Below are 16,420 nucleotides of genomic sequence, written 5' to 3' on the forward strand. Positions count from 1 at the left end.
CATCTGCAAGGTTGTTCACCTATAGACCTTTATACAGTCACACTGCTTTTTGCAACCAGAGGAGTTCACCTTTGCAACATAAAAGCTATGCTCACAGTTTGATGATGTGAAAATGGGATGGGACCGTGGTGCAGTGATTAGTGCTTATTAGAGGGCTCTGGGTTTGACTCCACCATCTGGGACCTTTCTTTCTGTAGTGCACATGTTCTACCTGTGCTTGCATGCACTCAAAAAAATAATTCATTGGATGAACTTAATTTCATCTTGCCACCTATATTCCATCTAAACAAATCATGTTAAATCAATCCATCTTGATTGTGTTGTTTCAACACTAAATATGTTTGTAAGTGTAACATAATTTAAACATTAACATTCAGTTAATTTGATTTTTATTCAGTTAACATGTTTGTACCAAGTTAGTCTAATTAAATTAATTTAAATTCATGCTATATTGTTTAAACACTTTGGCACATCAAAAGTCAGTCTTGTTACATGAACTAGTAAAATATTTGTTTGTTACACCAATGTTAATCTTGTTGAATGAACAAATGTAATTTATGTCTGTAGTACTTACACCAATCATGTTTCAGTTAGTGTTTGTATTGCTTATGTAAACATTACTTTTAATTAAATTAATGAAACATACATAAATGATAACTTGCAAAACCATCTTTTATTTTGCTTGAACATTCTTAAAACAGTTGGCAGGATCCCAGTTCAGCCTAGCTTTCTCCCCTTTAACGATCTCATACCAAGACCACAGAACTTCCAGATCAAGACATGCTGACTGAAAGAAAAAATACAATAAAATAACCCTAACCCTAATAATAAAAATGAAATAAGTCTGTTGAATAGTTTGCAGACAAAAAATATTATCCCCAAAGCAACTTTCGTAAAATGTAGTAAAATATGCATTGCAAACAACAATATGAATTTTAACACAATTTAAAGCTCAGACATAACATTCAACATTACTATAATATTACAACATTACTATGTTGCTTGCATACATTAGTCCTCCATTTAATCAGGCTGTATCCATTAATAGTGACTTTATGCTATTTAACGTGTGGAGAAAACATTCAATTTTGAGCATAACTGCTCCACTCAAACAATTTGTGAAAACCAGTGTGCATTTGCCTTTGTAACAATTGCCATCTGGCAAAAATCAGTGTTTACACTTCAAGTGTATAAGACTTTAAGTTATGGACGAACAATCTTTGTGTAATAGCCACAGAGCAAACCACATAGTTTATATGAACATTTTATAACTTACAATTTTAAACTTTAAAACAGTAAACACATATTTGCATTGCAGAAACCTTGAAAAAAAAAAAATATCTGGCTTGCATGAGTCCGTTTCAAGCTCATTCACCCCATTAGCTTGTTTTTTAGGAACTGTGCCTTGGATGACAACCTCTGTCCATCCAGCTTCATGATAATCTTTTGCAAGACTTCAAAAGTGCATTTGAGCTCCGGTGGGTAGCTTAGGTTCAGACAGTATATCAGTCCAAATAACAGAGCACAAGCAATTGCAATGCTCCTCAAACCAGTGAGAACCTCCACGCCTTCAATCAGGACACCGATGTTCTCTGGGTCATCTCCAGGCTCCGCACCCTCCTGATGTATGACATACACTCCCATCACAGTTTGTTCCATGGCTTCAGTGTTGGCCTCAGTGTTCTGTGACGTAAAATATAATAATACATTTGTTTGAGTCTACATATGAAAAAAAAAAAAAGGAATTCAGCAATCAGCGTGAATTTACTAAATTCTATGTCTCTGGTTTCACACCTCAGAAATTTGACATGAAACAAAACAAGGACCAATTGCAATATCTTTTATTCACACGTGGTGTCACATTTTACCATTTCATATATCGAAATTACCCATAACTCCTGGAGCAAATTATATAACACAGAACAACTTGTGAATATAACTGACCGTATATTCCTTCACAAGTTTCTCATGGTCTTCATTCAGGTAGACACACAAGGACTTCAGGATGCATGCTCGTCTTGTATGTATTGTGTCATCCTAAGAAAAAAGGGAATCCATAATGACAATATTTAACTTTTAGGCAGCAGTTTGAAAAAGGAATACTTAGTTTGGAAGAGTCCAAAAGGCCACATGGTAAATAGACTGGTTCTTATATAGCGTTTTTCTACTCAGAGCACTCAAAGCTGCCTTTATACAACAATTCATTCACCCAATCACTTTTTCTAAACTGTTTAAATGGCCTGTATTTATATAGCACTTTACTAGTCCCTAAGGACCCCAAAGCGCTTTACATATCCAGTCATCCACCCATTCACACACACATTCACACACTGGTAATGGTAAGCTACATTGTAGCCACAGCCACCCTGGGGCGCACTGACAGAGGTCGAGGCTGTCGAACACTGGCGCCACCGGGTTTAGTGCTTACTGTCTAACATTCATACACATTCACACTCCGATGAATGCATCGGTGAGCAACTTGGGGTTAGTATCTTACCCAAGGATATTTGGCATGCACACTGGAGGAGCTTGGGACCAACCCGCCAAGCTTCTGATTAGTAGCTGACCTGCTCTACCACCTGAGCTACAGCCACCTCAAAACATCTGTCTAAACCAAATCAGACACAAAATGAGGCAACACTAATGTTTTTTTGGGGGTTTTTTTTTCCCCATTTTGATCAAAATTAACCATACGATTTTATCAATTACTTATTAATATAAGACTGATGCTTATATAATTTGTATAAAATATGAAAACCTCTTAGGACTTTTGCCTACCATATGTATAGATATCTTTGCTCATAAAATTGCCAGATTATGGGCATAAAAAGTTCTTAAGCACAGATCTAACCCACCTTGGAGATGGCCACCATGATGTGTCTCATTTTTCTGCCAGCCACCCCACCTTTGCCTCGAAAGAGCTCCATCATGCGTGGAGTGTACAAGTCTAGCTCATAAAAGAATCTAGATAGCAGCGGTACTGTCGATATGCGCAGGAATTCCTTGTCAATCTGAAAAACATGAACAATGCACTTATAATATGCACCAGAGGAAGGACATACCAGGAATTATTAGCTGTTTTATCACTATGTTATGTCAATATTAGTGAAGCAAGAAATAACTGGTCAACCATAAACACACTCTAAAAGTTAGACATATAGGACATGCACCTCTTTCTCGGTGAACAGAGCTGGCCATCTGCTTTTAAAATCTGCAATAAAGGGCTGTCCTTGAATAACTTCTTGCCTTCTGTACGAAAAAGTCTTCTGCATTTTCATTGTCACTATATTGTCATTGTTTCTCTTCTGAACCTCTGAAAGCAGTGCAATTCTCTCTTTTTCCAGGCTGTCAGTGGTTTCTCCTTTTGGATACTGCGGACAGTAATTGACTTCTGCTCTTCTAGGCTTTTTCACATTCAATGCTGCCTTACTTTTGTCTTGGGCCTTGTTCTTTAGTGAATTTACCAACACCTCAGCACAGCCCAGGCCTCTTAGTTTGGTCCGGACATTGGCCATTTTATACTTGAGGCTAATTTTCCAACCATAACAGCCATTAAAGGATCCCTGCTCCCTCAGACAAGGATGCTGTTTGACAAGGGCTTCTGCAACTTCATTCAGGTCATTGTCAGTTGGATAGACTTTAAATTTTATTATTTCTTCAGCCAGCCTTTCTAAAAGGTGGGATTTCAGTTTTGGTGAGGGGGTCAAATGAGTTCCACCAGCAATGAACTCAGCATTGGCCTTTTCAAGTTGCAGTTCAGCCTCATAGCTGAAACAAGGGACTGTGAAGACACTTGGCCACACTGACAGTCTTGTAGACGGTGATGAACCTGACGATGAAACGGGCCTTGTATTGTCTGTGTCTGAAGAGCTTGAAAAGGAATGTGTTGGACTTCGCACTGGTTGACATGTCACTCCATCTTCTGTAAAACTTTGCAACTGCACACTATCCAAGTATACAACCTTTAAAGTTGCTTTATCATTAATTTCAGAGATCGCAGTCAGATTTACAAAATCATTTCCGAAATCAGGATCTTGATATTGAAGACGAAAATCCTGTTGCACTCCAAAATTTGTCTTTATTTCCTGACACAATTCCTCAATGGAGTCTGATATCCCAGCTGGTAAAATTAGTTTCCTGGCATCATCTTCTCCGAGAATGATCCTCAGTCTTATGGGCTGGGGCATCATGCTGACCTGGACAAATATCAAATATTTAAAAAATAAATAAAGATGTACTCATTGACTATTGTGCGAGTGTGTGTAACAAATTCTAATGTCAACGATAATTTGATGATGTCACCTTGGCCTCGAGGAATTTTTTTACTGGAGAAGTGAATAGTGCATTTTCCAGATTTGTCTTGCATTCTTCTAATTAATGACAATTCTTGCATAAGATGCTTAAAAGAAATCTACTCTCAATAAATTAAGTAGCAATTGGTCTGCAAAGTATGATGTATTATTTACTGTGCCAGGTGATATAGGGGGAAAATACTTACAAACATCACTCCTGTTTACCCTGCAAGTTAGTGTGTCTCTTCAGAGTAACCAGACGCAGGCCTCCCACTGAATAGGCAGCTAACGGGTAGTCATCGAGTAGTTCCCCATGCTCAATCAGAGACACCTCTCTCGCATGTGACATGTCAAGCTCAAAAGCTCTGAAGTGCTCTCGATACCAAGCAGAGAACTTTTTTACAAAAAAGTATATTCTGCCATGCAAAATAAAAATCTGCAGAATTTCTGCAAACTCTGGCAAACCAAATATTTGCCCATGAACAACTATCATTCCTGTGCTGTAGTTCATGCCATTGTATGACACGCTTTTTGTAATATGGACATCAGTTTCATCTGGTAATCTTTGCTTTATAGCTACTGCGATATCACTTTTCAGAACATCAATTGGTACTGATGAGCCAACATTTACCATTAAAGGTGTCTTATGGTCAGAAGAGTGCAAGTCAGAGGCAATCACGAGCTGATGTTTTTTGGCAAGTGTAACAGGTATGTTCTTAAAACAGTTTGTATGGCGAGCAATTTGTTTAAAAAAAACTATGTTTCGCCTCAAATCTCATTGTCCATTTGTGGACAAGAGGCCCAAAATGCCGAATCAGAGCAGGGTAGTGCTCCAAATAATGATGTTTAGGGAGAAGACTGTTGTTTGGAAAAAGTTCTTGGTATCTCTGGCGATGTTCACTGATTTTACACTCAAGGTAGGAAATCGACTCATCAGACTGGACAGGGGCTACAACAAGCTCCACAATGTCCTTCAGATCCAAAACAATATGCCATGCAGGTTCATCCTCTGGAACAAGTGGACCAATAATTAGAGGCAACAAACGAAGCAGAGACCAATTTTCATGTGCATTTCCACCAATATTTTTTTTTAATGAGAAAGTCTGGGGAATTGCATGAGGCCGGTTGGTTTTATCTGCCCATTTATACTCAAAATTTTGGATCAAGTTGTTAAGTTTTTCTAAGGTGAAATACTTTTTAGAGATTAAAAAAGAAAAACAATGCGCAAGCTCCACTGGTATTATGCCCTCTAGCAGATCATGTGCTACATCTGGAGGGTAGCCTGCAGTGACATGAAAATGGCTCAGATTCTTACTCAAAATACAATCTCGCTTAACTCCACAACAAGCACTTGCTGTTTCTTGTGCACGCTTCAAATGGAATTCATGAAGTTCCGGTGTTCTATGCTCAAAATCACCAGCAGTCACAGACTTTATTTCAGATTTTTTAGCTGTACAGAATCTGCATATGTATTCAGCAGAAAAACTTTCCACAAAACCTGCCAGCCCATGGGCTCCTAGGTTGTCAGCTATGACGCAGCTCACAGTTCCTTTAATTAGGGCTGAACGATTATGGAAAATAATCTAATTGCGATTTTTTGCCCCAATATTGCGATTGCGATGCGATTATTTTTTAAGGTATTTGTCTTCTGTATTATTAAACAAAGACAAGCAATACATCATATAGTATGGCCAATACTATATTACATTAATTTTAAACTGTTCTTTCCTGGAAGACAGACCTCTGTTATGATGACATGAGGTGATGCATGAATTGATGACTGACATTTTTATTTAACTTCTTCAATCACAGCAGTATATTTGAACATACACAATAGTTTATTTTTAGCTTACAGACATCTGAGCATAAAGTGCTGACAAGGAACCCTGGTGTAAACATTAAAATGAAAGTCAGTACAATGTGCAGATTGCAGAAATATACATAAAAAAAATCAGTGGCTTTACCACACTCAGTTTTTCGACATCTGTGAACTACTAGACAGTCATTCAATTAAAAAATAATATTAAATAAATAAAACTAATAAATAAAAAATACACACATCTTACTGATCTCTGCAGTCAGTAACATTACACATAAAGTGCAAACATAATAGCAATTGTATAAACACACACACAAACACGCCTTTAAAATTTAAAGGCGTGAAATTGGACGGTCTAGTTCTGATTAGCGTCACCGCTGTCTCGGTGGAGTTTAATAAACTCGGCCGTCTGCTTCTTGCTATCTAAAATATAACCAGACACTGGCGTAAATTCTCGACTGTCTCATACTTCTGTTTAATAAGTTTTCTGTTTGACGTTTAGTCAGCTGTGTGAAAACCAAGGAGGAACCCACCCGGGGGATTAATAAAGTTTTATTTTATCTAATCTAATAACTTTAATCTCAGCCAAACCGATTTACTCACGAACAAACAAAACACTGAAAAAAGCCCAACAATAACATTTTTAGGTTGTCTAAGTGACTTATATATTACGTTTAACCCGAGCAGCGAAACTCCGCGGTGATCTGAAAATGATGTGCCGGGAGTTGTGCCGTTCTCGGCCGCATCAGTAATCCTCGAGCTCCCGGCTAGCTGTCGAGCTGGTGGGTAGCAGACGCCTCTGAAAACGTCGAAGCACTTTTGCAAATATGGGATATCTTGATAAACCGAGCAGATATTTGATGTTTACACAACTACTTTCTCGCCTGAAAATATGTTAAAAGTTTATTTTGTGACCCAGAAAGATTAGTATGAGTAATTTTAAAACTTAGTAGCGGCCGCCATTGCTGGAAACTGGAGTTTGGCTGGGCCGCGCTATGAATTCTGGGATATGGTAGTAATTTGGACAGCCTTCGGCGCGTCGCTGTGACGTAATCGGTCTACAAATGCGGCCTCAGGAGGATGCAGCCCATGAATTGTATAATATAATCGCAGTATAATCGCAGCCTTTGCGGTTAGAAAACTGCACTTGATCATGTCGCGATATTATCGCAAATGCGATATATCGTTCAGCCCTACCTTTAATACACTCGTTCAACTGACTGATGAACACACCATGTTGCTCCAAAGTTACCAGATCTCTCAAAAGTGGATCAAAGACTTTTTCAAACCCAAATGTCCTCAAATCTTCACTCTTGCAAAGGATTGCCAAATAAATGGATGAAAGGGCTGAATGAGAACCAGGTGGTAAATTGCCCAAGACCCAATATACACCACAAAGCTTGTGCTTTTTCCGTGAGGTCCCAAGAGGATTACAAACCTCAAAATCATCAATATAAAGGTTAATAGAAATTCTCAACTTCTCACCATCTAGAAAGCTATTTCTTTTATAATGCTCCCCATCTCGAAAAGATCTGTAAACCCTCTGATCACCATTCAGATTCTCTCTATTTTCTTGAGCTATTTGTTCTTCAATCACTCTATCCAGCAATTTATTGTGACTCAATATTTCCTGCAATAACTGTAATAAAGGGATGTACTGAAATGACTTCCTTTGGTCTATCGATAAAAAATACTCAACAGGCTCTACAACCCTAAAATTTTGTATGTAGTATAGTTTTCTTTTATAAGGAGTGGCAAGAGGGCCACACTTTCCCAATATTTTAGCCACAGGGTTAGAAACACATACAGAATTTGCAAGCTCTTCAATAACAGCCTGACTAATATGGAGGTTATGGCTCTTAAAAATTTCTGTAATTGTACGTTTTGTCAGAGGTACACTAGCTGAACTCAACAGAAAAACTAACTCCTCTAAGAACTCATCTAATCCTTTTGCTGGAACATGAAATATGTGTTCCAATTTCAACAATATTACTGCTAATTTCCGTTCAATTAGTTCGGGCTGATTTTCAACAGCACTATTATCACATTCTGTCACTGACTCACTTTCAAATTCACCATAGGATACATCTTCAGAACAGCTAGCCCTTACATTATCAGAGGACTCTATCACTTGAACTGGGTCCACACGTGTAACTACACTGGCTTTAAAATCTTTAAGTGTGTGTGGATGATGCTTCCTCTTTTTGTGTGTATAAAATGTATTGTAAATATTTGTCTTGAAAGGGCAACCAAGAAACACACAACTAACTGTCTCGTTACTTCGCAGATGTGTTCCAATATGGACAAAAAAATCTCTCTCAGAGAAGACGTCACTGCAGTCACATAACTCACATTTAAAAGTTACTGAACTTGAAGCTGTCTGTGTAAACTGAGATGAATGAGCTTTATAGACATGAGTGTTCAGTCCACTCCAAGTCTTAAATGTGCACGGACAATTAACATATATGCACAGATAATGTTGACCTATTCCGTAATGATGATGTAGTTTATAATGTTGAAGTAATTTGTACCTGCTGCTCTCTCTGGTAACACAATGCTTGCACTGCCACATACACGTCACTGATAAAAAATGAAATATGCATTAGAAAACGTCAAGGAGATTAAACTTCTGCATCATCCAAAAAAAATAAATAAATAACATAATAATAATAAGGCAAACATGAACTTACCATGTATTGTTGAGGAGGTGCATAAGAATCTCAGAGCATGGGAATGTGGCTTTATTTTGTGATGTATTTCTGGGGAGAGAAATTAATTAAAACAAAGTTATTACTCTGACAAATTTGTGTTAATATCTACATACTGTGAAATGTGAAGACTGTTACGGTGCGTACACACCGAACGCGATAGACGCGACCAGAGCTTCAGGTTTACATGTAAAGTCAATGGAGGAGCACGATGAAGCGCGACTGGGGGTCCAGCTAAACTTCGGAAGCAGATTTGCATTGAGAAAACGCTTTTCTGCCTACTTCACACGACTGACGCCTTTGAAGCGCAAAGTAAAATACGCACTGCAGTTTGTGTGGTGCATTTTGTGCATTCGCGCTTATCACGTCTACCGCTCGAGTTGGTAAAATCTGCGGGACAGCAGCTTCTCAAACTCGGCAAGGGACAGAAGGTGGTACAGCTGAAAGCGGCCGTCATCCAGACGGAGCTTCTGGAGCAAGTGGTGAAACTCACCAAACTGCTCACGCTTGTGGAAGACCTGATGGACCCAGGTACAGTGAGGACGTCCTTTAGGCACTGCTCTGCTCTCCACAGCAAATAGAGAAGGGAGACTTTTTCTTCAAACGCTAGATTGACAGCTGCCATTTTAATAACATACCGTCTGGCACTACTTCCTCCCAGATCTCTTCTTCATACGAGTGAAAATTGCATATAAACCTCGACCAGTTCATGCTGGACGCGCTTCGAGGTGCAAATGTGCACGAGATCAGCTAGGGGCATCTATCGCGTTCGGTGTGAACGCACCGTTAGTCAGCCTAATGCAGAGCACCAGAGAAACTATAACCCAAACAATTATCCACCTAAATCATTCTGAATTCAAAAATTAAGTGAATATATTACAAAAAAAGAAAATGCACATGCAATTATTGTGACAGATTTTATCTTACTCCTTGTTATTAACTCCCCTAAACGCTGGTTTAGTTGAATTAAACCTTTCATCAATCCAGTTAATGCGGTTGCCCGCGACTAAACTCCACTGACAAAAACAGGAATTTTAGATAGAGCATCATAAAACACTCATAAAATCACCAAAACCATGTCGGTCAGTCTTACCACTACTACCAACAATCACCAACTCCGGTTAAGCAGAAAGTAACCCTTCATTCATGGAGCTATATGCGAAGACGTTACGGCTCTACGCGGCTTTCCCGCTCTTCAAAGTTAGCTAACTCCAGAGAAGAAAAACAGTCCTACCAACGCAGATAACCATGAAACACACCTCATTCAAAGTCGACAGAAACAAAAACAAAAAAACGAACTTACCAAAATAACCTCATCAGTTTTTGCTCTGTTGCAACAATTAGCGACTCCGGTTAAGTTTTTTAAAAAAACATTAAATTCACCGACTTACATTTGAAAAATGTTTGGGTCTACAACCTCCCTGCTATATATAAATCTCCACACTACACAGGTAAAAATTTTTAACTAATAGTATTTATCTCTCACTCCACTAACCTAAATAAATATATCAAGAAATATTACTTACCTCACTATCAGGTATGCCAAAGAAGTAACTCCACGTGCGCTCGTTAACTTCTCAACGGACCTTTCCGCATCCGGTGGGCGTGGAGCATGCGCAATACATGACGCTATCAGAGCCTTTGGTTTGATGGACCTCATTCTCATTGGATTGCCATGAACGAATTTAACTCATCAAAGTTTTCTTTGATTTATATTCAACAAAAAAGAATGAATCATTTAATGAGCATAAAAATGATTTCTTCATGTGATGTAAACATATTACTACTTTGTTAATCAAACACATGCCCTAGTTGATTTTTTTGAGTGTGTATGCATGTTAGATTAAATGGGAATTCTAAACTGGCCATAGTTGTGATTTGTGAACTTCTCTGTTGGCTCCATGACAGGCTTGTGTACCCTACCTCTTGGTTCTATGATGATATGACAGCTGGGATAGGCTCCAGCCTCCTCCCAGTAGGACATGCCCATAACATCTCACCTGGGAGGAGATACCCAGGAGCCACCCTAATTAAATGCCCCAACAATTTCAGTTTACTTCTTGGTGGAGGAGCTGCGGCAGTCCCTCCAAAATTGAGCTTCTCACCGAGTTTCTAAAGCTGAGTCCAGACACCTTTGTTTCTTTTTGGATATAGGGGTTTATCCAAAATCTAATTCATTTGGTCATTACCCAAAGCTTGTGACTTTAGATGTTTTTATTCTCAGCTCTCTCTTCACCACATCAGAGTGGTAGAGTGTCAACATCAGATGCTGCACCAGTCTGTTGATCTAATCTCCCGCTCCCCTATACCCTCACTTGTGAACAAGTCCCCAAGGTACCTAAACTGCTCCACTTGACTCAAAGTGGGCATTCCACCCTTTTACTGCGGAGAACTTTGCCCTCTGACTTGAAGGCGCTAATACTCATTCTCACCAATTCTCACTTGGCTGCAAAACCCTGCAGTGCTGGAGGCCACCAGCTGATGAAGCCAATAGAACCACATTATCTGTAAAAGGCAGATATGAGATTCTGAGGCCACCAAAGTGGAAGCCTGGCAACAGAGGGCATTGCTGTCAAACATTGCTGTCAAACACAGAAACCGGGTATGAGTCCGACTTATTGCCAGCAATGCAGACAAAGCTGTTGTTGTGGTTGTACAGAGACCCAATGGCACATGACAACAACACACCCTGAGAGGCCAAATGCTTTTTTAGTCCACAAAACATAAAAAAAAACCCCATCTATTGTCCTCTCATATTATTAAAGTATTTTTTCACTTTATTCTTTGATGCCTTGTTATTGCAAAAATATCAGGATACACTATAAAGGGCACACTTCATAAAGGGCCTTTTCAAATAAGGGAACTACACTCAACAAAAATATAAACGCAACACCGTTGTTACTGCTCCCATTCCCCATAGGATGGACGTAGAAACCTAAAATTCATTCCAGATACACAATATAACCATCCCTCCCAAACAGTGGTCACAAATCAGTCCAAATGTGTGGTAGTGGGCACATCTGCTATATTGAGATAATCCATCCCACCTCACAGGTGTGCCAAATCAGGATGCTGATCTGACATCATGAGTAGTGCACAGGTGTACATCAGACTGCCCACAACAAAAGGCCACCGTGGAATGTGCAGTTTTTTGCGCTATTGGGGGTCTGGGGACCCAGAACCGGTCAGTATCTGGTGTGACCACCATTTGCCTCATGCAGTGCAACACATCGTTGCATGGAGTCTATCAGATTGTCAATTGTGGCCTGTGGAATGTTGGTCCACTCCACTTCAATGGCTGTGCGAGGTTGTTGGATATTCGTGGGAACTGGTACACGCTGTCGTATACGCCGGTCAAGCACATCCCGAACATGCTCAATGGGTGACATGTCCGGTGAGTATGCTGGCCATGCAAGAACTGGGACATTCTCAGCTGCCATCTGCCCTGAACAATGTGAACCATGATTCATCCGTGAAGCGCACACCTCTCCAACGTGCCAGACGCCATCGAATGTGAGCATTTGCCCACACAAGTCTGTTACGGCGACGAGCTGGAGTCAGGTCAAGACCCCGATGAGGACGACGGGCATGCAGTTGAGCGTCCCTGAGACGGTTTCTGACAGTTTGTGCAGAAATTGTTTGGTTGTGCAAACCAATTGTTCCAGCAGCTATCTGGGTGGCTGGTCTCAGACGATCTTGGAGGTGAACCTGCTGGATGTGGAGGTCCTGGGCTGGTGTGGTTACACGAGGTCTGCGGTTGTGAGGCCGGTTGGATGTGCTGCCATATTCTCTGAAACGCCTGTGGAGACGGCTTATGGTTGAGAAATGAACATTCAATGCACGGGCGACAGATCTGGTTGACATTCCTGCTGTCAGCATGCCAATTGCACGCTCCCTCATTGCTTGTGGCATCTGTGGCATTTTGCTGTGAGACAAAACTGCACATTCCAGGGTGGCCTTTTGTTGTGGGCAGTCTGAGGTACACCTGTGCACTACTCATGATGTCAGATCAGCATCCTGATGTGGCACACCTGTGAGGTGGGATGGATTATCTCAATATAGCAGATGTGCCCACTACCACACATTTGGACTGATTTGTGACCACTGTTTGGGAGGGATGGTTATATTGTGTATCTGGAATGAATTTTAGGTCTCTACGTCCATCCCATGGGGAATGGGAGCAGTAACAACGGTGTTGCGTTTATATTTTTGTTGAGTGTATTTGGCAAAATCCACACATGCCAACAGTGTGAAGAAGTAAATATTTGTGAAGCACATAATTTTCCCCCTTCGAAATGCCTATAATATGATAAGAATTTATAATCCATCCATCAATTTTCTTAACAGCTTATCCAATTCAGGGTTGCAAAGGGGCTGGAGCCTCTCCCAGCTGTCAATTTGTATTCCATCTTGTGTATTTAATTGACACAATGCACTTTAAAAACTGAATTGTTTGCCGAGACAATAATAAGATGTGTGTAACCCAGTTCCTAAAATCATCTCAAACAGAAAGAGAAGAAAAATTAAAACATTTAATGTTCATTGTTCTGTTCTTACTGTCCCGGTTAATGAAAGTGAAATGAGATCAAAATAATTATTTAAACATAGAAGGGATTAGGGCTGGGCGATATATCGAGTTTTTTAAAAATATCGATATATTTTCATACGAGATATAAGATGTGGCAATATCGTTTATATCGATATAGCCTATGTTACGTTATAATTATACTTGTGGAGCCGCAGGTTTGCCTCTCTTTCGTCCACTTTTGTCTCTACGCAACGTTACTCGGCCTCGCCTCCCCCATAGCTTCACCTGCAGGCAATGACAAGATGAAAGCGGAAAATCTCCGTTAGCGATTTACCGCGGATGGCCCCGTGCGTGGGGCTGGACGGCGTCAACGTGTTAGCGAGCTAACCGCGCTAACGACATGCAGCCCGGAGGGGCTGCACGGCCTAAAATCCTTTCATTTTCTCAAAACTCGACAGTGCGCCTTATGTATGAATTCTGGTTGTGCTTACTGACCGCGAACCGATTTTATGTGGTACACAGCGCTCAGCAATCTGTCAAAAAATGTTTTAATATGACTTTGCTAAGCTACGGAGCTGCACGGCTTGATGTCGGAGGATTACGGCTACCGGGGAGGAGCCTCGCGGAGTGATACGTACTGTGTGTGTATAAGGACCACAAATGGCACCTGTTTAGAGACGTGGTGCAGCTGTGAAATCTGTCTCTTTGTTATTACGCTCAGCGTCTATTAGTTTACATTTTGACTGCACAATTGTGAGCTTTTTGTTATGCACAAAAACAACATTGTTTTCTTTTATTTATGGACCATGATTATTTAATAAATGCTGATAATTTATTTTTGAGTAATTTCTTCATGTACATCTACGCTGTATGTAAATAAAAGTGCCCGTGTGACATCTGGGACACAGTGTGACTAAGAACTCTCTTTTTGTTCTTAACTTATGGCTTAAAAAAAAAAAAATCGAGATATATATCTTATATCGCCATCCAGCTAAAAAATATCGAGATATGAATTTTGGGTCATATCGCCCAGCCCTAGAAGGGATGCAGATTATATATGATATGCTCTGGTCAAACAAGGGTTAAGTTTCTCAGAGGGTTGATGAGCTCTGATGAGAGCCTATTGTTTTACTCCACTCCTCACATGTCAGCCAATCGGTGAAGCTCTAGGCAGCTCTTGTCCCTCCTTAGTACCAGCTCCCAAGTTTTCAGTCTCTTGCTTCTACAGCCGAACAGAGCAGACGGACTAAAACTTTTGTTATCGGTAAGCTGGAGAAATTAACCTCTAACGAGTTAAAAGAAATACCATCTAAACTGATATTTTTCACAAATTATGTATTTGCACTTGTTGTTGTCAAGGGCAGAGCGAAACCGGAGGGTTTACTGAGCTGTGGCTCCATGTAAATGCTGAGCATCCACTCGACGGCGGTAAGCTAAATGTGGCTAATCAGACACGTGATGTGCGGAGTGTGGGTACAGTTGTTGCATGTCTCTGAAACGCTGTTGTTATGCTAGTTAGATCGTTAACTAAGTCATTAACATGTGAAAAGCTGTAAATGGTTAAAGCAGCTAAAAATAACTTTATGAGAGATAATTGTAATCAGACTTTATCCTGCTTCCTGTTTAAATTTTGATGTCAATCAGTTGTTTTACAATACTCAGTATTGAACACTTGGAGGTAATTTTTAGTGTATTTCCACTTGTACTGGTAGGCCTATGGTACAAGCGGGATTAAGCACGTCTATTTTAATACTCCTATTTGTGGACTGAGTCCTTGTGTTTACGTGTTATTGAAATTGATTATTTGCACTTTGTTCAATTTCTGATAAGCATTTGCATATTATTCCATTTCTTAAAAGGGGTAATATACTTATTTATTTGTGATTAGATATATATGTACAGTGAGTTTATTTTGATCGATGTAATTAATGTTTACAATGAAAGTGAATTATATGGTGACTATAATTCCTGAATGTTTAAAACCTTGTAGATAATCTTTAATGTTACTGCAGGTTACAAATAATTGAACCTTGATACTGTGAAATTTTGGATATTGATACTTTGACCTTTGAAACTTGATATTTTAATGTTGTACAACATGACTGAACTGATGATGATTGAATTGATGATAGCTGATCTGAATAGTAGTTACTGCACTGTGACACTACTTTAGTTTAATTTGTGAGAGTTATCCTTAAAGGGCACGTGACATATATTTGGCCATTGTTTATAGGTCAGGTTTTTATATGGGACGAATCCAAAGACCAGGTCAGCGATTCCAGAACCCAGAGTGTTCCAGTGTTCACTGGATGGCGAGCCAACCCAAGATCCTAGGAGACGATATACATGTACACGCACACTCATTTGCACATTGATGGACTACAATCCTCTACTGTACAAGTAGTACGGTAGGACAGACAATCACACACACACTCCTTGTCAGACGAATTCTATGGGCCCCACCGGTACCATTTGGACTTAAAAAAGACTAATTCTTTTACTTGTGCACAATTTTATTTAATTCTATTTTTTTTTGCTACTTTGGGGGAAATTTTTATACTTGACATTCTGTTAAAACCTGTTGTAATACTGTGTTGTTTACAAATTTCTTTTACAAGGCTTAACATCACTAAAGTACTTTTAAAGCCACATAACTGTGTTTGTCTGGTTTCTCTGCCATTCGTGTACCAGAGCTCTAAGAGTCGTTCTCAGTCTTCTGACACTAGCCCAAATTGCTTATTACTTTGGTAATTATCCATCGGTACTTTATGTAACTCCACGTAAGTGCTACATGTGCCACTTGCATAATTAAACATTCCACACATGTTAGCATAATCGCTACGTGTGAGCTCATGTCTAGAAGTGAAACACAGAAGAAGAAATCTAACGAAGCAAAAGTTATCATACCTAAATAAACATGATGTGCGTTACAATGATGATAAGTTTACGAGGCAAAATCAAATAAAAAAAAAATTAATAATAATAAATTTTACGTCTGCAGACACATGGGTGAGTTCACATATTTGTGTGTCAGCATTCTTACAAATGACTGAAGTTATCAGGAACATTTTTA

At 39.6% G+C, this 16,420-nt stretch overlaps 1 protein-coding gene and 1 long non-coding RNA gene across 2 annotated transcripts; one reads left to right on the forward strand and one right to left on the reverse strand.

Annotated features, from left to right (window-relative positions):
* Positions 1 to 1,347: 1,347 nt before the first annotated feature.
* Positions 1,348 to 3,582, reverse strand: LOC146620110 (uncharacterized). The gene is made up of 4 exons (XM_085368767.1): positions 3,171 to 3,582; positions 2,856 to 3,011; positions 1,945 to 2,037; positions 1,348 to 1,683 (listed from the first exon to the last, which is right to left on the reverse strand). Exons 1-4 carry the CDS (start codon positions 3,513 to 3,515, stop codon positions 1,372 to 1,374), a joined length of 906 nt encoding a protein of 301 aa, XP_085224893.1. The 5' UTR covers positions 3,516 to 3,582; the 3' UTR covers positions 1,348 to 1,371.
* A 10,816-nt stretch (positions 3,583 to 14,398) lies between these two features.
* Positions 14,399 to 16,121, forward strand: LOC146620111 (uncharacterized). Its single transcript, XR_014906665.1, has 3 exons — positions 14,399 to 14,611; positions 14,707 to 14,775; positions 15,581 to 16,121. It is a non-coding gene; the product is annotated as an uncharacterized LOC146620111 (long non-coding RNA).
* Positions 16,122 to 16,420: the final 299 nt, after the last annotated feature.

The sequence above is a fragment of the Diplotaxodon limnothrissa genome, linkage group LG13 (genome assembly GCF_057381915.1).
Source record: "Diplotaxodon limnothrissa isolate DT_005_m linkage group LG13, D_limnothrissa_male_GT1.1, whole genome shotgun sequence".
NCBI classification, from domain to species: domain Eukaryota; kingdom Metazoa; phylum Chordata; class Actinopteri; order Cichliformes; family Cichlidae; genus Diplotaxodon; species Diplotaxodon limnothrissa.

Bases quoted from the DNA above. Each gene is read 5' to 3' on its own strand.
- LOC146620110 (XM_085368767.1), bottom strand. From the start codon at position 3,515: ATGGCCAATGTCCGGACCAAACTAAGAGGCCTGGGCTGTGCTGAGGTG. The intron at 3,012-3,170 runs GTGCATGTCCTA...CATGTTTTTCAG, and splicing joins CTCTGTTCACCGAGAAAGAG to ATTGACAAGGAATTCCTGCG. The intron at 2,038-2,855 runs GTGGGTTAGATC...CTTTTTTCTTAG, and splicing joins TCATGGTGGCCATCTCCAAG to GATGACACAATACATACAAG.